Genomic DNA, 20,982 nt, shown 5'->3' on the forward strand with positions numbered 1-20,982 from the left:
AACCAGACTTGTGGAGGTCTACAATTTTTTTTCTGAGGTCTTGGCTGATTTCTTTTGATTTTCCCATGATGTCAAGCAAAGAGACACTGAGTTTGAAGGTTGGCCTTAAAATACATCCACAAGTACACCCCCCAATTGACTCAAATGATGTCAATTAGCCTATCAGAAGCTTCTAAAGCCATGACATCATTTTCTGGAGTTTTCCAAGCTGTTTAAAGGCACAGTCAACTTAGTGTATGTAAACTTCTGACCCACTGGAATTGTGATACAGTGAATTATAAGTGAAATAATTGCTGGCCAATCAGATTGCTCAGATGACCGAGTCTGCTGTAACGTAGCAGGCATAAAAGAAAGCTACGGCAAAATGTATACTGTGAGATTTCAAAACCATGACTAGAGAGAGACTGTCAACGAATACAGCAAAGAGCTGCTGTTTTTATGAGTGAGTTCATGTTTAAGTTCTTACTCAGCACTGTCAACACTGTATGAAATGTGCTTTCTTCCTATTTCCACTCAGCGCTGCAGCAAGCAGTGCAGCAGTAGTGAATGAGTAGGAAAGTGTATCTATAGGCTTGTGTTGTTGTTATTATTAGCGACTTGGGTCTTTTTTAATATCGAGGAATATTTCACTTTCTCTGTTCATGTGAGTAACGACATGAATTTGTGCGTGAGGCAAAAATAATGCGGTGCGACTCGAGTTACACCATCAGCTGGAAGACTGTGCCCCTTTTTGGTCAGTGTCAGTGGAGGAAAGGGAGAGCGGAGGGACGTTGAGAGGCGGACCCTCAATCTGCTGCTCTCCCTCCGGTGAGACTGACCATCAGATGCAGGCACCATCAGCCCAGTAAAATAAAAAGCAAATGATTTAAATGTATGCTCACTCAGCCGTGCTTCACAAGTAATACAATAACGGATCTATTACTAGTGTAATCATATAGCCTACCTCAAATTTTGAAATATATATTTTTTAAATGTCCCGAACAACAATGCATTGGCAGGTAAATTCAAGCAAAGCCAGTATGCGGTGATAATGTGTTGGGCCTATAGTTTACTGCACAAACCTCATTGCTACAGTACTGTTTTTAATTGGTTATTGTTGCATAGGCTTACATTTTTTAAGCCATGTTAATAAAAAATCAGGGCGGTAGATCTCGGAATGCATTTTGACTCCGAATGTGATCTTGACTCAGAAAAGGTTGGTGACCACTGCTCTAGGCTGACCTTTAGCTCTCAAACTTTAGGTGGCATTTTGCCGCCCTACAGTTTAACCATTAGCTTCACCCACGACAACCTCATGTGAACTATAATCCCGACGCTGTATTTTTCAATTATCATTGCTCGCAAACGCATGGCCCTTTGATTAGAAAGAAAGAATCCTTCAAAGAAACAAATATACACTTGATGTAGCCGTTTTCCACAGATCCATCCAGCTACGGCCTTCACCGTCCAAACCCGGACGACGCTGGGCCAATTGTGCGCCGCCCTATGTGACTCCCAATCACGGCCGGTTGTGATACAGCCTGGAATCGAACCAAGGTGTCTGTAGTAACGCCTAAAGCACCGAGATGCAGTTCCTTAGACCGCTGCACCACTCGGGAGCCCTTGCCTCCAAACTACACTTCCTGAGTTAGGCTTGTACACAGGTGTTCGGAGCATGATAGATGGTGACTGAGCACAGGTGGTCGCATCTTGTCTTATGTAAACAAGCGCTGTTACATGATGATCGATATAAGCGTGTGGGAACTCTAACCCTTACCCTATCAACGTGTGTATCAATTTAACCTTTTTGTTTTTTGAAAATGTATTTCCAACTGACATGAAAGATAAGGTCCTTATGCTTCCAAAACCGTACCGCAACCATGCGTGTCAATGTTCAGATTGAGCGTCTGGGCTCTTAACAAAACACCCCCGTACAGAAGACTCCTTCGTCCAATGACTTGTGTGTAATGGATCTGCGTCATGATCACGGGCTAGGCTGACCTGTACCTTAGTTCAGAATTTAAACATTTCCTAACCAGAAGTTATTTCATTTATTTTTTTAGTGCCAAACCTCAGGAGTTCAATGCTCGGCTCGAGAAGCGAATTGAAGTCAAGAGGGAGCCTCTTGGACACTCTAAACAAGGAGAGTTTGTCAAAGTCATGGAGCAGGAGGTAAGTTAACACATAACATATTTTGTTGGGTGTAATCATAATGCTTAAACATGGTCTGTTAGGCTACCCACCGTTGCTTTGGGGTGCGTGCATCCTCTCCCCTGTTGTAGAAATCTTTACGCTGAAAGACTGCGAGCCCATAGATGTAGCTTTGACAGCCTTCGTGCCAATATGCACTACACCAATGGAGGGAAACACTGTTTGATTGTCTCCAATTTGATATGCAACAAATCTTACCTTATTTGCAGTTGGAGAAGCGTGACAAGCAGGCTGATGGTTCAGGCAGATTCACTAAAGACAAGGTGAAAATGAACAAATGCTGTCCTCGATAGCGTTGTAAATTGCTGAAGAGAATGTGGAACGGCATTGATTGATACTATTGACATTATTGGATTGCATTTGTATACGTCTTTTCACAAGGTTTACGAGCCCATTACTTGTTACCCATGTATGAGGGTAACTCACCCCGTACACCTGGGTGATCCCATTTACGTCTTTTTGGTTTTTGCACAGACCCTAGGATCTATCCTCAACTTGGACTTGATCCGGGATAATTCAGGAGAAGAAATTGCAGAGGTATGGGTATTTACATATTTGGAGATTAAATGTCATATCTAGGTAAAGAACCATGTTATTTTTCATGTTGTCATAAGAGGAATGAAACATGTTTAACTTTCATTCTCTGTTTTCAGCTGTGGAGGCAGTATTATGCCACAAAAGACACCATCAGTGCTGTCATACCAGTAAGTTTGCTATTTTGTCAGAAAACACTTTTGCCAGTAATTTGACTTGCTTAGCTTAACTAATGTTTTCTTATAATTGCATAATTATTCCTCCATTTTAGGCTCACATTTTTGAAGTCATTTTCAACCGAGCTAAGTCGAACCCTGCGGTAAGAATCTCACTGCTCAGTGTCTATTGGAACTGTGCTGTAATATGTCAAAATATTTGATGATAATAAAGTGTGTTTGCAATGACATTGCATACAAATTGGCGAACAAATAAATTATTTGCCAATTTGTCTGGCGTAATGACTAGTCAGAGCAGATGTGATTGTAACATGTAATAAAGACCACTTGGTGGCAGTATTGCTCTACTAAAGAATGGTACGCTCCAGCTTCAACTAGTTCAGTGCTTCATGCTAACCACAACCTGAATGATGTATGACTAATAGAACAACAGTGAATTGAGATATGATTGAATCATTTTTTAGATGTTATACTCTTGAGTACAATTGGAACTCATGTTGGTTGATGGTCGCAAAGCAGAATGATGGTAATTTAATGTCAGATAGTTTAGTAAAGAAACAGTTGAAAATAGACAGCAGTGATGATGATTACAATCTGTGACTCCCCTGTCTCCAGTTCCTGTATGCGTTACCCCAGAAGGAGGGCTATGAGTTCTTCCTGGGCCAGTGGTCGGACCACGAGCTCCATTTCACCTCCCTCATCAATGTCCAGGTATTATTCCCATAAAAGTTCAATGATCAATCCATCATCACTTATCCAAACGAAACCATAGATAAAATACATAGCAGATGATGAAATACATAGCAGATGATAAAAACCTATCTAAAATATAGGGATGGGCACAATTATTAGAATATTCAAATATCCAAATGGATGTTAATATTCAATTACTTGGGAGAGTATTCATTTCTGAGAAATAAATGTGCGTATTTTTTTGTGGGGGGGGAATGCTTTGTCTAAAATGTAATAAAAGTATTTTTCTGACTTTGCTACATAGCCTACAAGGATAAACCATTACATGAATATGTTTATAAAACAGTTGTGACTGTATTTATGAGCGCCCCATACAAAAGAGGCACTGGCATCCTACAACAGAGGTAAAGTTGGTTTTACATTCAACAGACATTCGCCAAAAGCCATTACAAATGTAAAAATCAAAAACGAATTCACTGTTTTTCACAGAATCATCAAACTAGATATGATTTATTCTATATACACAGTATATACGTACACTACCGTTTTAAAGGTTTGGGGTCACTTAGAAATGTCCTTGTTTTTGAAAGAAAAGCTATTTTTTGGTCCATCAAAATAACATCGAATTGATCAGAAATACACTCTAGACATTAATGTTGTAAATGACTATTGTAGCTGGAAACGGCTGATTTTTAATGGAATATCTACATAGGCGTACAGAGGCCCATTATCAGCAACCATCACTCCTGTGTTCCAATGTCATGTTGTTAGCTAATCCAAGTTTATCATTTTAAAAGGCTAATTGATCATTAGAATCTCCCTGGAATTTTCACTCAAAATAAAAGTTGTAAATGTATGCTAGACTTTTATAGAATAAATCATACAAAGTTTGATGTTTCTGTGACAAACAGTGAATTAGTTATTGATTTATACCGCTTTAAAATGGCATCTTATAGATTTTCTGTATTTATATCTAATCTAAACTGGAATCTTTATTCAAAACAAAGGTTGTACAAGTATGCTAGACATTTATAGAATAAACCATATCTATTTTTATGTTTCTGTGACAATCAATGAATTAGTTATTGATTTTTACCATTTTAAATGGCTTCTGGCGAATGTCTGTTGAATGTGTGAATATAAAACCAACATAAAACCAACTTTACCTCGGTTAACCTACACACGGTTCACCCTTGTTGTTATTGTCAGTCAATCAAAGCGGTGTTTCCCCAAACACATTTCTTCTTTAAAACCCATGTATTTCGACTATCCAGATATCCGAAAGTAAAAAAAAAATCATGATATTCAAATAGATAGTAGATCAGGACTCTCAACCCTGTTCCTGGAGAGCTACCGCCTTGTAGGTTTTCACTCCAACCTTAATCTACCACAACCGATTCTAATAATTAGCTGGTTGATAAGCTGAACCAGGTTAGTTACAACTGGGGTTGGAGTGTGAACCTACAGGATGGTATCTCTCCAGCGACAGGGTTGGAGAGCCCTGGTATTGATGATATACTACTGTATTGTATAACACATGATGTTTTCCTGACCCTCTCCACAGACCATGGGAGAGCACGCCCCCAGTCAGTTGATCCTCTACCACTACTCAGACTTGCAGAAGGATAAGGGTGTAGTGCTCATGACTGCTGAGATGGATCCTAAGTTTATGGTAAGTTGGTTTTTAATAAGCCATCGTACATGATGCAATACAGTTGCACTTGATCATAAAGATGTTGAAGTCAGTGTTTGAAATCAGCAGCAGAAGAATCCAATTATGCATATGCTCCACATGCAACTTAACCGTTACCAATACAGTCTAGTCAGACGTGTATACAAACAGCACATTAATAAATTATACCAACAACTGTGCTGGGTGAGATGGTAATTGGTCAAGTATTTGGACTGTAGATTCCAATGTCATTTTACCTATGGTATTTTGTTTGCCTATTACACAGTAGTCATCATATATAGCTTAGCTATTTGTTGTGGTCTAAGTAGAGGAAAGCTTTGAACGAAACACTCTTTTGCAGACCGTACATCTGGCTCAGTGCTTGGCCAATCAGGTGCAGCTGTTCTACGGAACCCAGCGGCAGGAGACCTTCCGATTGGTGGAGACCTTTAACCACAAACCAGCCGACTTCAAACACATGGCAGTGATCGCTGAGTTGGAACAGGGCGGCATCAGTCCTGCACTCACCTCTGGAAACTAGATCTAAGAGTTGTCGGACGGTAAAATGACGCTCCGATTCACCACATGATTGGAATCGCCAGGGGACGTGGTCATTCATTTGGAGCCTCTTCTTGCGTTTGCAGGGGATAATGGATGAAGTCTGTTGCTTGGGACTTATGACCTGGTTGAGCAGATTCATCAGTCAAAATGTATGCTAAATTCCTGGGCAGAGATGATGTAATGAATCAATGTTGTTTAATCTTATCAAAGCCTTAAATGTTCTTCCTCACCTTGCCCCTGTCAATCTTACAGTTGCACTTGACAGTAGTATCATCTTCCATTTTTAGAGCCTGGGTTACGTCCCAAAGGGCACCCTATTCCCTAAAGAGTGCATTGCATTTGACCAGAGCCCTATGAGCCCAGGTCAAGGGTAGTGCACTAAAAAACAGATTAGGGTGCCATTTGGGACGCTATCCCAGTGTTTTGTGTTTTCCCATGATGTATGCTTGATATTTTTGTGTACAATAACTGCAGGAATTTTGCTTTCAAAACATAAGTTAGTGTACAGTGAGATTGTGTACATAGTTATCTAGCTTTGTGGTTGATGGATGAACTGTGTAATACAGTAAAAAAAATGGTTAGACAATTTGCCTCCTTTCTTTTATTATACTGGTACTACATGGTTACATAGTTGTTACTTGAGCGATCACATGTTATTCACCTGTTCTTTATACCTTGTAATAAATTAGAGGTATTGACAATGCCATACTGTTCAAGCGGGGTATTCATAACATGATTTTCTGGTTGTGTGTACTTTGCACAATCAACCTAAACAACATTGTGAAGTGATTTACTGCAACTCAGACCAGTATAAATGTATAGCTATATTTTCACTGGTAGCCTGCCTATTTCATGGATGAGTCATGTAGGCTAATATAATCAACACTGCAAATTCCTGTATTGCCGTTCTGTGGTCTGATAGGCGTCTGTTCCCACAGAGGAGTGCCGGTCTACACATTTGCTCCATTCCATTCACAGGAGTTTCTTTACGATGACTTTTTCTTTACATAAGGAGGTACCGACACTAATGCTAACTGTCCTCCCTCTGCAGAATGACTGCCGACTATGGTTGTGTAGTGTAGAGCAGGGTTCTCCACTGGCGGTGGTTTTATCCCCCCCCCCCCAAGTTTGAGGAAAAATATCATTTTTTTGTTGAATTTTCATTGTTGGACATAAGAGTGTAAATACACCAGGAATAAGCTCCAAGTGATTCGACCCCATCACACGATTGGATAAACTACAGATCAAGACAGAAGCCGATTCATATAGATAATCAAGAAGTATTTTGCCAACGAGTTGACTTGTCAGGTGCATACAGCGCAGTTCAGTCGCGGAGCCAACGAAAGGAGAACGGCGAGAAAACCACCCAGAGAAGATTTAGAGGTAAGAAACATTTCATGTCTTGCTATTTTACCGGTTATCCGTATACTTTTAGAATGACAGCAATAACTATGGGTCGTAGTCTGCCAGCAGTACCATATGACCAAAGACAAATGTCGAATTAGCCTATGTGTTTGCACCTGTGCCTTAATAATCATACCGATGGCAGCAGTTCGATGATGGTTTCACAAGCCTACTGTGTACAGACATTGGGTGTCTATGGTTTCTCTGAATGAAGATGCCATCTCATAAATGTTGCACTTAGTTATAGCTTTAGTCGTACATTTTGAATAGCCTGTGTGTTTTTTGAATAACGGGCCACACCTGCGGTTTAAACCGGCATTTGCACTGACCAACCGTTTAGCCTGCATACAAAGTCGACTAACACATATCTAGACGTCACTGTCTGATACATTCAACTAATATATTCGGTTAACCGTATTGCATATTAAAACCACTTTTTATTCATTATATAATATATAGGCTATTATAATAAAAGCTACAATGCAACATTCATTTTTTCCCCCATGTCATGACATTTCTGAGAAATCTGTTCGAGAAGATGCCCCAACAGATAATCAAGATGGTAGACATGGGGAGATTATAGCCCGGCTATAATAGTCCTGAAACCATGGTTTCCTCTGCAAAGGCATTCATTCTTGAGTGAACACTTCTCTCCAACCCCTTTTGACTCATCCACCCATCTGTCTGCACACATGATCAATGCTCCAATGCTCCACAGATGGCGAAGGCAGACCAGCGCTTTGGGCAGAGAGATGGCTCCGACCAGAACTTTGACTACATGTTCAAGCTCCTCATCATTGGCAACAGCAGCGTGGGCAAGACCAGCTTTCTGTTCCGATATGCCGACGACTCGTTCAGCAACTCTTTCGTCAGCACGGTGGGCATCGACTTCAAAGTCAAGACCGTCTACAGGAACGAAAAGAGGGTCAAGCTCCAGATATGGGTGAGTAGTGGCAGTTGCTTGTGTGCCATTCAGCCCAATCTATTCTATAGCCTGGCTACCATTGCTGTTTGTGCCATCATGCCTCTCCTTCTCATGCCAAACATAACAATGAGTGACAAGGAGTTGCCATCACAGCGCAAACAGATCACGCTATATATCCTCCCCGTATGGAATTTGAAGATATTCTATTACTATTCCATTCTATATCTATGCCCCTATGAATGTGCCATGTGGTGACACAGGTGTCGTTCAAGCTGTCGTTTGTTTGTCACCTGTTTGCAGACCGTCAGTGGGCTTGATAAGACCGCACAGGAGGCAATGACCCTGTTCCATTCAACCGGTCTACTGTATATTGTCAGTCTACATAAACTGTAGTTACATGCTGAAAGTCCACTGCTCAAGATACAGTGCTTGAGTGTAGTCTGCATAAGGACTATATTCATTATGCGCCAATACATACATGATACGTAATCGCGTTATTATGTGCATAATGATTACATGTTGTCCTTTCCGGGTACGCTTTGTTGATCCACTTAGCGTGTTTCTTTGGCTCGAGCTCCACGTTCACAGTCGCACCCAGTCCTCGTGACTGTCTACAGCCATGACGATGTCATTACTGTACTATAGATCAATTAAATAAGCAGACAGTCATCCGCAACGCACACAGACACACCTGTGAATCAATCAAACACACATCCTTCCTGTCTGTTGGACGTCTCAATAGTAACGCTTCAAGACTCGGAACAATCTTTCTCCTGCAGGCCTAGGGAGGAAAAAAAAGAGGCAACAGAAGCTTCTGGTGAGCTTGCATCATCAGGCGATGATGGTTGTCATGGCAGCAGCTCTTCACACTACTCCCCAACAACGAGATCCTGCAGGCAATTATAGTGGCCCCTTAGGGTGAGCGGGTAGAACCCACGGAGGGTACACAGGGACTGATGGGGGGGTACAGAAGTGGGGGTCTAGGCAGACAACACTGCCAGAGTAAATTACAGTTTGTGATAAGCAGAGAGTGGTAATCAGCGCAGATTGATCCCGTCTTTAAATGCTTGGCTGGAGGTGTAAAAATAGAAGGCTGTGCACTCACACTGTGCACTCAAAACAGCTGCTGCGCTATTGATGTTTGCAGCAGCAACAACAATCTAGCAAAAAGCTACAGTAATAGCACTTGCGTTGTGATAGCAGATAGCGAGCTTCACTAAAGATGGTTTAATGAACCAATAGAATTGTCCAAAACTGCAAGCCCGGCCCATCTGGCACAGGCAGGCTAGAGCAAAAGGTCAAAGTATTTGAAAGATTTCAAATGGTACTTGAACCCAGGTCTGGTGGAAGGTGGCCACACATCCTGACAAATGTGTGACTTCGAAGTGGGATGCGGCCTGCTGCAAGTTGTTTTACTTTCTCAGGGGTAAATGTGTTGTTGTTAAGATTGCCGTATGCTTGCTTCCCTGTCAGTTCGCTCATATGTTGTGACGTTTTGGTTTTCGGCAGCGTTCTGCAGGTTTTTTTCAGCTGTTCGAGCGCACACATTTTTTTCTTGAGGCTAATCGAAGTTCGGTAGCCCTTCGTCGGTGATTGGTCAATAGTAGGGATTCTTCAATTAAGAGTTAGTTGTCATTCAACTTTTTCCCACTTGGGAAATACTGCACCAAATATCTTAGTTCGATGTAAAATTTTACAACTAAGACCTGCTCTGCAAAAACGTCAAATTTGATTACGGATGTCTTTATTTATCTTAGATTAATTCAGAATACTTTGAGGAAGTGTATATTGACTATTTGTTGCTATGGCATCTCAAGACGGACAAACTGTAATATTGCTGTTTTTTTCTCAGACGTTCGCTTCACCTAGCCGAGTTCTGCTAGGAGTAAACCGAACCTAGTATGCGGACACCTTTTAGTGTGCAACCATTGTGATTGGTCACAGGCGGCAGCGGAGCCTATGTCTTTGTACAGTGCCTTCGGAAAGGTGACTTGACTTTTTTTGTAAACATTTTTTTTACACACTACCTCATAATGACAAAGCAAAAACAGGTTTTTAGAAATGTTTGCAAATGTATGAAACAACAACAATTGAAATATCACATTTACATAAGTATTCAGACTCTTTACTCAGTACTTTGTTGAAGCACCTTTGGCAGCAATTACAGTCTTCTTGGGTATGATGCTACAAGCTTGGCACACCTGTATTTGGGGAGTTTCTCCCATTCTTCTCTGCAGATCCTCTCAAGCTTTGTCAGGTTGGATGGGGAGCGTTGCTGCACAGCTATTTTCAGGTCTCTCCAGAGATGTTCGATCAGGTTCAAGTCCCGGCTCTGGCTGGGCCACTCAAGAACATTCAGAGACGTGTCCCGAAGCCACTCCTGCATTGTCTTGGCTGTGTGCTTAGGGTCGTTGTCCTGTTGGAAGGTGAACGTTCGCCCCAGTCTGTGGTCCTGAGCACTCTGGAGCAGGTTTTCATTAAGGATCTCTCTGTACTTTGCTCCATTCATCTTTGCCACAATCCTGAATAGTCTCCCAGTCCCTGCAGCTGAAAAACACCCCCACAGCATGATGCTGCCACCACCATGCTTCACCGTAGGGATGGTACCAGGTTTCCTCCAGATGTGATGCTTGGCATTCAGGCCAAAGAGTTCAATCTTGGTTTCATCAGACCAGAGAATCTTGTTTCTCATGGTTGGAGAGTCTTTAGGTACCTTTTGGCAAACTCCAAGCTGGCTGTCATGTGCCTTTTACTGAGGAGTGGCATACGTCTGGCCATTTTACCATAAAGGCCTGATTGGTGGAGTGCTGCAGAGATGTTTGGCCTTCTGGAAGTTTCTCCCATCTCCACAGAGGAACTCTAGAGATTTTTCAGAGTGACCAACGGGTTCTTGGTCATCTCCCTGACCAAGGCCATCCTCGCCCGATTGCTCAGTTTGGCCGTACAGTCAGCTCTAGGAAGAGTCTTGGTGGTTCCAAACTTCTTCCATTTAAGAATGATGGAGGCCACTGTGTTCTTGGGGACCTTCAATGCTGCAGAAATGTTTTGGTACCCTTCCCCAGAAGGCTCTGAGCTCTATAGACAATTCCTTCAACCTCATGGCTTGGTTTTTGCGCTGACATGCACATTCAACTGGGACCTTATATAGACAGGTGACTGCTTTTCCAAATCATGTCCAATCAATTGAATTTACTACAGGTGGACTCCAATCTAGTTGTAGAAACAATGGAAACAGGATGCACCTAAGCTCAATTTAGTCCATAGCAAAGGGTCTGAATACCCATGTCAATAAGGTTTTAATATATATATATATTTTTTTTTATATAAATTTGTACAAATTTCTCAATCTGTTTTCGCTTTGTCATTATGGGGTATTGTGTGTAGATTGCTAAGGATTTTTATTTATTTCATACATTTTAGAATAAGGCCGTAACGTAGCAAAATGTGGAAAAAGTCAAGGGATCTGAATCCTTTCCGAAGGAACTGTATGTGAAATCCCCATTAATTACATGAGGACAAAGTGCTGGGCTGTTTCCTACATGTTTCTGCTTTTGTGCATTTGCCGCACGAATGAACAGAGAGGCAGTGAAATGGCAACAAATCAGCATCAGTGCAAAACAAGCTTTCCATATTTAGATGGGAAGAAACCCCACAGCCAATTCCATTCTGAAATAGTTACATTTGGAAAAATGGAAGCTCCCGTTGGGACGATAAGAAATTGACGCCTCTGAAAGTCACTTTAAGATTTAGATGAGGGGAGATCAGTGGACATGTCTTTGGGATCAATATATGGGTTAGATTGAATCTTTGAGTGGCTTTATTATGATTAGGGAGATGTTTGTGTGGTAACCTGGTCCCAGGTCTGTATTTTGTTGTGTTGGTTGTATGACCATAGGAGTTGGCTATATATCACAAACAGATCTGGAAACAGCCTATTGGTAAATATCACCCACTTACACATTCAAACCTCTCCTTGCCTTACAGTTAAATAGCCAGGACACAGATGATGTCAATTGATCAGAAGCATCAGAGGCCATATGTGGGTCTTTCTATAAACTAGTGATCATTTCCTAATCAGAACAGCTTGTTACAGATTTTGTTACAGAGTTCTCTCATCATGCCTATACACAAACATGCACTGTAGGTCCTACGACAAGCTGAAAACACACTCACACCAAAGATAGAGAGACACGACCCTCCAACACCATTCTGTTTCACAAGGCAACCAAAAAGAAGGAGCTGGCTGTCGTTGGCTACCCCTCCAACCCTCTACGCCCTCAGTTTGAGAGGCTTCCCTCTGGCCGGCGCTTCAGAATGCCCATGGCCAAGAAGAACGTGTTCAAACATTCGTTCGTTCCTTGTGCTGTTGGACTACTAAATGCAAAGTCAATTGTATCGGTATATGTACTTATCTATCTAGTGCAGTTGGAACAGTGGTCGTTTGTGAGTGAATGTATTAATGTCCTCTATGTTGTTAGTGGATGCAACATGATGGACTGACTGGTTTAAATGTGTATGATGTGAGAATGTATGTGTGTGTGATTCTTTTAATGGAAGTTGATGCCAAAGAAAAATGTCCATCCTGGATGGACAATAAAGTTTTATTCTATTATGTAAGTCTTTTTTTTTCTTCTTATTTTTTTTTAAACCTATGTTTAACCCTTTGTCATGGTTGGTGTCTTGATGGAGTTGACCAAAATCGTGTGACATAATACATGACTTTTCTTTCCTTGCATTTATGGCAGTGTAAGTTGTTGTACTATCATATATTAAGCATTAATCAGTTAAATTATGGCTCATTCATCCCCCTCCTCTCCCCTGTAACTATTCATCAGGTCGTTGCTATAAATGAGAATGTGTTCTCGGCCAACTTACCTGGTAATATATATATATATATATATATATATATATATATATATATATACACATATATGCATGTGTGTGTATATATACATGGGTATATGTATGGTACTGATACATTGAATTTGAACCCTTTAAGAATCCTGGATCTAGATCTCGGAAATGCAGTGTAACTATGTAACATTTAGTGTCTCCTCATGTTAAGTGGTGAAACCAGTTTTCATGGGCACACAAATACAAAATAATACATGTGATTACAAAATCAAATGCTGACCTAAAGAGTCACCTTACCTTGATACTTAAAACCTAAATCGATACTGTCATTAACGTGGTTCTTCAATAATTATGCATGATACTTGTTGGATGCGCATATGGTATCCAGCGGATTAGTTACGCACTGATATCATCATCTGATCCAGGAAGGATTTTTCCGAATGACAGTCAAGTGACGAACAGCTGTTGTGATAGATAGCGCATGCCATGCAACAACAGGCCAAGTGCTGGAAAAAAAGGTATTCATGAGGAATGTCCAGAATATTTTGGTGTCTCATGCGTTACGCCGGTGAAGACAGTTGTCTGGATCCACATTGGATCTAATATCTTCAGCGAATTGATGTTGATCATCTGTTGTTGTCTGGTTGATTTACAGCAGGGTCTCATTAGATTTAACAGAGAAAGAGCATCAAGGTAATGTGTTCATGTCTTCATAGGTTTTTATGCCTCGGTTTGGACACCGAGTCTACTGTGCGCAGATATGTAGGATAGACTATTGTGCAACACCCAGCGCTATTCCTATGAATTATTCTGAATATAATGGCTAAAACTTACATAGCCTAGTGGGCTTATTCACAATTTGATCTGGTAATGAAATAAAATGACAAATACATTTTGTTTTCCATGTTATACCTGCAATTTTAAACAATACTTGGGCTTGAAGTAGCCTACTTGAATTTGGAGCGCAGAAATTAAAGTACTGGAATTGGCCTACCAAAAAATCTGACATTTTCTCAATTTGGTGCTTGAAAAAGGCCTAATAATTTTTGTAGCCAATTTCTCCGGATCAGTGATTTCCTTTTTGATCCGTTTATGTGAGAGATGTGGCCACTTTCGTATGTTTCCCGCCGCTTCAATTGAAGGGTGTTGCGCTACTCTTGTGGTAATTATGAGGACGACAACATCTAATGTTGGCTTCAATTTGGCTTTTCATGCACATTTTTCCATTAAAAAATTAACCTGGTTTCTGGTTACTTTCTCATCATGAAAACAGCAATGGTGAGATTCAAATGGTGAGATTAATGCTACCGCTATTCATGGATTTATTGTGTACTTGCATCGGCCACATAGGCTGCAGAAAAATCGGTATGCATCCAATCTATTTAGTCAGGCAATGTCCACATTTTTCTCACATATTTTAGAATGTAATAATAATTTGAAATATCAATGCATTGGCAACGCCTAAAAATGTATTATGCATAAAGTGGCCATTTTTCTTTTTTTTTCTTCACTTTTTGCATGCTTTTTTGGGGGAGGTGGGGTTCTATATTATGCCCTATATGTACAATTATATAAATTATACAATTGTATAACACTGAGGTTCTTGAAAATGACATTTATGTGCTTGAAAAAGTCCCTTAAAGTCCTTGAATTTGACTTGCCAATGCCTGTATGAACCCTGCTTAATTATGGCTAGGGGGCAGTATTTTCATGGCTGGATAAAAAACGTACCCGATTTAATCTGATTATTAGTCCTGCCCAGAAACTAGAATATGCATATAATTATTAGCTTTGGAGAGAAAACACTCCACAGTTTCTGAAACTGTTTGAATGGTGTCTGTGAGTATAACAGAACTCCTATGCCAGGCAAAAACCTGAGATGCTTCTGTTCAGGAAGTACCCTGTTTGAACATTTCTTGCCCTTGTTGATTCTCTCTATCTATTACAAGGGATCTCTGCTGTTACGTGACACTTCCCACGTCTCCAATGAAGTCTCAGAGCCCGGGAAAAACAGGAATGACTTAATTCAAAGCCCTGGCTGAAGCACACAAGAGCAAAAGCGAAGTGGTCACTCAGTAGTGGACTAAGCCTTACGCTCGCGACCCGCCCCCGGCTTTTCCCTCAGTATACAGACAGGCAGATTCCCGGTCGGAATATTATCGCTTTTCTACGAGATAAATTGCATAAAAATTGGTTTTAAACAGCGGTTGACATGCTTCGAAGTACGGTAATGGAATATTTAGATTTTTTTTGTCAAATTCTGCGTCATGCTCGTGGCCGAGATTTAGCGTTGGGATAGTGTCTAGAACGCACGAACAAAACGTCTTGATGGAACATAACGATGGATTATTTGGGACCAAACCTACATTTGTTATTGAAGTAGAAGTCCTGGCAGTGTATTCTGACGAAGAACAAGCAAGGTAAGAACATTTTTCTTATAGGAAATGTGATTTTGGTGAAGGCTAAACTGTTTGGGTGTCTAAATAGCTAGCCCTGTGATGCCGGGCTATGTACTTAGATTATTGCAAAATGTGCTTCATCCGAAAAGCTATTTTAAAATCCGACATATCGAGTGCATAGAGGAGTTCTGTATCTATAATTCTTAAAATAATTGTTATGCTTTTTGTGAACGTTTATCGTGAGTAATTTAGTAAAATCACCGGAACTGTTTGGTGGGAATGCTAGTTCTGAACGTCACATGCTAATGTAAAAAGCTGGTTTTTGATATAAATATGAACTTGATTGAACAGACATGCATGTATTGTATAACATAATGTCCTAGGTGTGTCATCTGATGAAGATCATAAAAGGTTAGTGCTGCATTTAGCTATGGTTTGGGTTTATGTGACATGATATGCTAGCTTGAAAAATGGGTGTCTGATTATTTCTGGCTGGGTACTCTGCTGACATAATCTAATGTTTTGCTTTCGCTTTAAAGCCTTTTTGAAATCGGACAGTGTGGTTAGATAAAGGAGAGTCTTGTCTTTAAATAGCTGTAAAATAGTCATATGTTTGAAAAATTGAAGTTTTCGGATTTTAGAGGAGTTTGTATTTCGCGCCCCGCCCATCATTGGATATTGGAACAGACGTTCCGCTAGCGGAACGTGTAGATGTAAGAGGTTTTAAAGGATCTCGGACTATAAGTGGAGTTATGAGTGAATTTGCATATATTCACTTTTATTCCTCATGAGAATTATTTTTATTTTTGTTTCAAACCATTTTGAAATGTTCATCCCAATGTCACACATTGGCCTCATTATTTATAGATTACATGGACAAGAGGGTGGATGATCCAAGAACAGCAATCCTACTCTGAGATGCTTGATACACCCCCCCCCCCCTTCGTTAGCAGGCCGACCACATGTACTCTGATCTTTAATTAAATGATAAGTGGCAAGCCGAGAGCTCAAGCTTCTGTAGTAATTGTCAGTGTGAAATCGCAACTTCCACACATTTCACATGTGCCATTGGTTGCAGTGGAGGCTAGCGGGAGGAGCTATAGAATGATGGGCTCATTGTAATGGCTGGAATGGAATTCATGGTGGAGAGTCAAATGTGGTTTCCATATGTTTGTTGTGTTTAATACCGTTCCATTGATTCCATTCCAGTCATTACAATGAGCCCATACTCATATAGCTCCTCCCACCAGCCTCCACTGATTGGTCGAGGTGAGAAAGGCTTGATCTGTAATTTTCAACATCCCAGTCGTTCTCCTGGTATTTCACAGATGTATTGTGTGTCATGTGATTTTGCCCAGGCAACAGTTCCTCGCAGAGAGGTATACTGTAAGCCTAGATTTGGAAGATACGAGATAAGCATATTGCCGTCACTTTCCATCCAAGCCTCCCTTTTTCCTCAACTCCTGCTAAGACGTCTTAATCTCCCCTAGCCACAATCAGTGTTTCTGTCAGAGATCTGTCTCCCGATGCAAACAATGATGCTAACGCCAGTATCTGTGCCTTTCATAAACACAGTAACTGCCAAAATAATGGAAACACTTGAGTAAATGAGGGATACAAAGTATATTGAAAGCAGGCGCTTCCTGAGTTAATTCAGAAATTAACATTCCATCATGCTTAGGGTCATGTATAAAAATGCTGGGCACGAGTGGTCACCGAATGGTTTGATGAGCATGAAAACGATGTAAACCATACGCCACAGCCGTTTTAGTCACCAGATCTCAACCCAATTAAACACTTATGGGAGATTCTGGAGCGTTTTCCATTACCACCAACAAAACACCAAATGATGGAATTTCTTGTGTAAGAATGGTGTCGCCTTACTTCACTGGAGTTCCTGACTCTTGTAGATTGTATGCCAAGGTGTTATTGAAGCTGCTCTGGCACATGCTGGCTCCACACTATTAAGACACTTTATGTCTGTAGAAGGCCATAATATGTTATGGAACTGGGCATTTGTGTTAGTGTAACCGATGTGAAATGGCTAGTTAGTTAGCGGTGGTGCGCGCTAATAGCGTTTCAATCAGTGACCTCACTCGCTCTGAGACTTGAAGTAGGGTTTCCCCTTGCGTTGCAAGGGCCGCGGCTTTTGTGGCGCGATGGGTAACGATGCTTTGTGGGGTGTTAGTTGTTGATGTGTGCAAGGGTCCCTGGTTCGAGCCCAGGTTGGGGCGAAGAGAGGGACGGAACCTACACTGTTACATTAGCAAATGGCTTATTTCTAACATGCAATTTTCTCTGGTAGACAGTGGTTCTTTAACCCAGCACAGGGTCCTATTCATTAGTGCACACCCTGTTTCAGCCTGTTTGCTTCCGTTTGGTTCCTAGTGAACACGACTCAGGTAAAACGTTCTTCTATCATATGATGATATATGAGCGGTAGTAATAATACATACGTATGCCTGTAGGATACAGCAGGACAGGAGAGGTACAGGACTATCACCACCGCCTACTACCGTGGAGCCATGGGCTTCATCCTCATGTACGACATCTGCAACGAAGAGTCCTTCAACGCTGTTCAGGACTGGTGAGTTGGTCAGAGACACCGGGGCTGCATCTCAATACTTGAAAATGGCTTCCTTTGCTGATCGCCTCCTTTCATTACTCACCACTAGTGAAAAGACACTGATTGGTGAAACCTGGTGTGTGTGTGTGTGTGTGTGTGTGTGTGTGTGTGTGTGTGTGTGTGTGTGTGTGTGTGTGTGCGACTGTGTGTGTGTTTCAGGGCTACCCAGATAAAAACCTACTCGTGGGATAACGCTCAGGTCATCATGGTGGGTAACAAGTGTGACATGGACGAGGAGAGGGTAGTGCCCGCAGAGAAGGGCAAGCACTTGGCTGACCAATTAGGTGAGTTAATTGGTGGTGTTAATTGCCTTAAATTGCACTCTGAACTACCATACTGTCATCCAGCTTCTGTAATTTCTGGCATGCCTGTGGGTGCGTTAGCCACGTTTTCCTGTTTTGCATGAGATTTGAATTAAAACCACACTGACGCATTGAGGTGGTGAACAAATGGCGTCTACTCTCGTCAAGTTGATAAAACCCTGTAAAGACTTATCCCCAGGGGCTGTATAAGCAAATCCACACAAGTTCTTCCTATAGATGTTATTAGCAGTGCTCTAGTCTTGTCAAGAGTTGGCTTGCAAACCAGTCTACACATTTAATGTCTATAATGTGTCATGTCTGTGCTTTGCACCCCATGTTGTGAAGGCAAGCTATTCCCTGCTAGCTGTTTCATTCAGTCATCTTCCTGAGACCTACTGTCACTCCTGGAGCACTATGCTAGCTTCTTGCTTTAAAAGTTTGTACAGTTGGCTAAAGTGTGACTACTGTTTACGAGTATCTTATTGAATCTTAAAGCGTGTTGGTACATGAAACACACAGCATGGTACACTTGTATAATATCCAGTGTGCTGTGTACTCATCTAGCTCTGGTCCAGGGCGTTAGTACTTCCTCTACTAACGCCCTGGACCAGAGCTATGTACTCACCATGCTGTATGTACTCGTCCTGCCCTGTCCTGCAGGGTTCGAGTACTATGAGGCCAGCGCCAAGGAGAACATTAATGTCCGCCAGGTGTTTGAGCGGCTGGTCGACATCATCTGCGTCAAGATGTCCGAACGAGTGGACGTGGAGCCGCCCATGGCCCCCAGCATCAAGACCACAAGGCTCACCGACAAGCCCCCCCAGCTACCTCAGAAGTGCACCTGTGCCTGACTCACACTTAGAGGGCCGAGTCAAGCCATGCCGAACCGTGCTGGGCTGGCCTGGATACGCATCCACCGTAGTTGCTGGAACCGTGCTGCAAAGGACAATGTGAAAAGAAAATGTTCAGAACAGTGCGGTTCGAGCCGGCCCTATAGTGTGAAATAGCTAATACTGATTTGGTCACCCAGTTCTCCCCTAATACACTTGCCATTCCACTACTGGTCTTTTCCTATTCTCTGTTAAGCTATTACGAGTTCCACCAACCTCTTTCCAAAGGTAGCTCTCCATACAATATATTTCATGACTGCAAGCTCCCAATAACTACTACTACTACTTTTCTTTAGCATTACATATCTGTTTCACCCCTATAGCTTTGACCTCCAGCTGGTTCAGAGGTCAGAGAACCTTAAGCAGGGTTATACAGGTAAGCACAGCACTGCCTCTCTCCTCCTCCAAAACAAAAGTGGCTTCACCACCGCACAAAGAAACACACACAGCTGTTCACGTTACGAGTTTACACGGGTGAGGAGATAAGCCTTGACAGCTGCAGAAGTTCCCGAGTCATTTTGTCTCGTGCTCTTGGCCGTCCTACTAGCATTTCGCAAGCACTAAAGCTAAGACAAACGAACGTAATCTGCCCCGTTGATTTTTCATTCTCAACGATATGAAGGGAGTAATAACACTGATAAAACGACAAGATGGCCAATACGTCTTGCACCACCAAACACTAAGCCAATGCCATGTTCAGGGTGTTCTGACATACTGAGGGACTATAATGTTCTAGAATACAGATGTTCATTGAAGAGCACCCCCTTTTCCCTCCTTACCCTTCAGCTAATATAATCTTGTAGCCGTCATGTAAGCCATGTTTACAATGTTTATTTCATGAATGTGTGCGTTTTAGAAAGCAAAGCATATACTGTATAATTGAGTGTTCAGTTGTAACGGTTTTATTAGTGTTTGATGTATCTTGGGCAGATGTGAAATCTTTAAATCATGTAATGTCAACTGAGACACATCGAAATACTTTGTGAAATGGGATAAAAACAGAAAATATTGAAAAAATTTGTTGAAAAAAATGATGGATTACAACCTAAAGATGACAATGTGAAACATACTTTGCCAAATCTTTATGTATCGCATAGTAGCACGTTTTTATGTGTAACTTCCCACCATGTGTATTTTCAGTTTTTTATTGAATTGCTAGATTTGCAATAATGCTGACAATGTCTTAATATAATTATTTTCTAAGTAAATTAGTAAATTCTAGAGTTAGAATCTATAATGGTGTTGCTGAATTTATTTTTATGCTGTATCATGGGAAAAAATATAGACCATTTATGTAAACGTGTTACAGTAAACTCCTTGAACAAATGGGAGAAAAGCACAAAGTGATTGTACAAAATATTGTGAATGTTTGTATATTATAGGTAGATGCAATTTAGTATATTAAAGCACAAATCTTTACTTGAATTCCTTCATTTTATTTATGGGATATTGAAGTCTGTAATATTGGTTAAAAAAATCTATAACTCTGATCTAATTAAGCAATAAGGCAGGAGCAGGTGTGGTATATGGCCAATATACCACGGCTAAGGGCTGTTCTTAAGCACGACGCAACGCGGACTGCCTGGATACAGCCCTTAGCTGTGGTATATTGGCCATGTACCACAAACCCCCGAGGTGCCTTATTGCTATTATAAACTGGTTACCAATGCAATTAGAGCAGTAAAAATACATGTTTTGTCATACCCGTGGTATGCGGTCTGTTATAAACTGGGTGTTCGAACCCAGAATGCTGATT

The 20,982-nt window shown here is 41.3% G+C and overlaps 2 protein-coding genes across 2 annotated transcripts in view; both read left to right on the plus strand.

Moving 5' to 3' along the window:
* atpaf1 (ATP synthase mitochondrial F1 complex assembly factor 1) overlaps positions 1-6,412 on the plus strand; it is an 11,289-nt gene extending 4,877 nt beyond the window's left edge. The window contains exons 2-9 of the mRNA XM_029706514.1: positions 2,043-2,151; positions 2,400-2,453; positions 2,665-2,727; positions 2,844-2,894; positions 2,996-3,043; positions 3,516-3,611; positions 5,158-5,265; positions 5,627-6,412. Of these exons, the coding sequence (XP_029562374.1) occupies positions 2,043-2,151; positions 2,400-2,453; positions 2,665-2,727; positions 2,844-2,894; positions 2,996-3,043; positions 3,516-3,611; positions 5,158-5,265; positions 5,627-5,806 (709 nt within the window). The 3' untranslated portion in view covers positions 5,807-6,412. The remainder of the gene's footprint in view (positions 1-2,042; positions 2,152-2,399; positions 2,454-2,664; positions 2,728-2,843; positions 2,895-2,995; positions 3,044-3,515; positions 3,612-5,157; positions 5,266-5,626) is intronic.
* A 364-nt stretch (positions 6,413-6,776) lies between these two features.
* On the plus strand, positions 6,777-20,651 carry LOC115158040 (ras-related protein Rab-3B). Its single transcript, XM_029706515.1, has 5 exons — positions 6,777-7,209; positions 7,949-8,173; positions 17,877-17,995; positions 18,194-18,318; positions 18,997-20,651. The coding sequence occupies exons 2-5, from the start codon at positions 7,949-7,951 to the stop codon at positions 19,185-19,187; spliced, it is 660 nt and encodes a 219-aa protein (XP_029562375.1). The 5' UTR covers positions 6,777-7,209; the 3' UTR covers positions 19,188-20,651.
* The last annotated feature ends 331 nt before the right edge of the window (positions 20,652-20,982 follow it).

Source organism: Salmo trutta, chromosome 22 (assembly GCF_901001165.1).
Source record: "Salmo trutta chromosome 22, fSalTru1.1, whole genome shotgun sequence".
Taxonomy (NCBI): Eukaryota; Metazoa; Chordata; class Actinopteri; order Salmoniformes; family Salmonidae; genus Salmo; species Salmo trutta.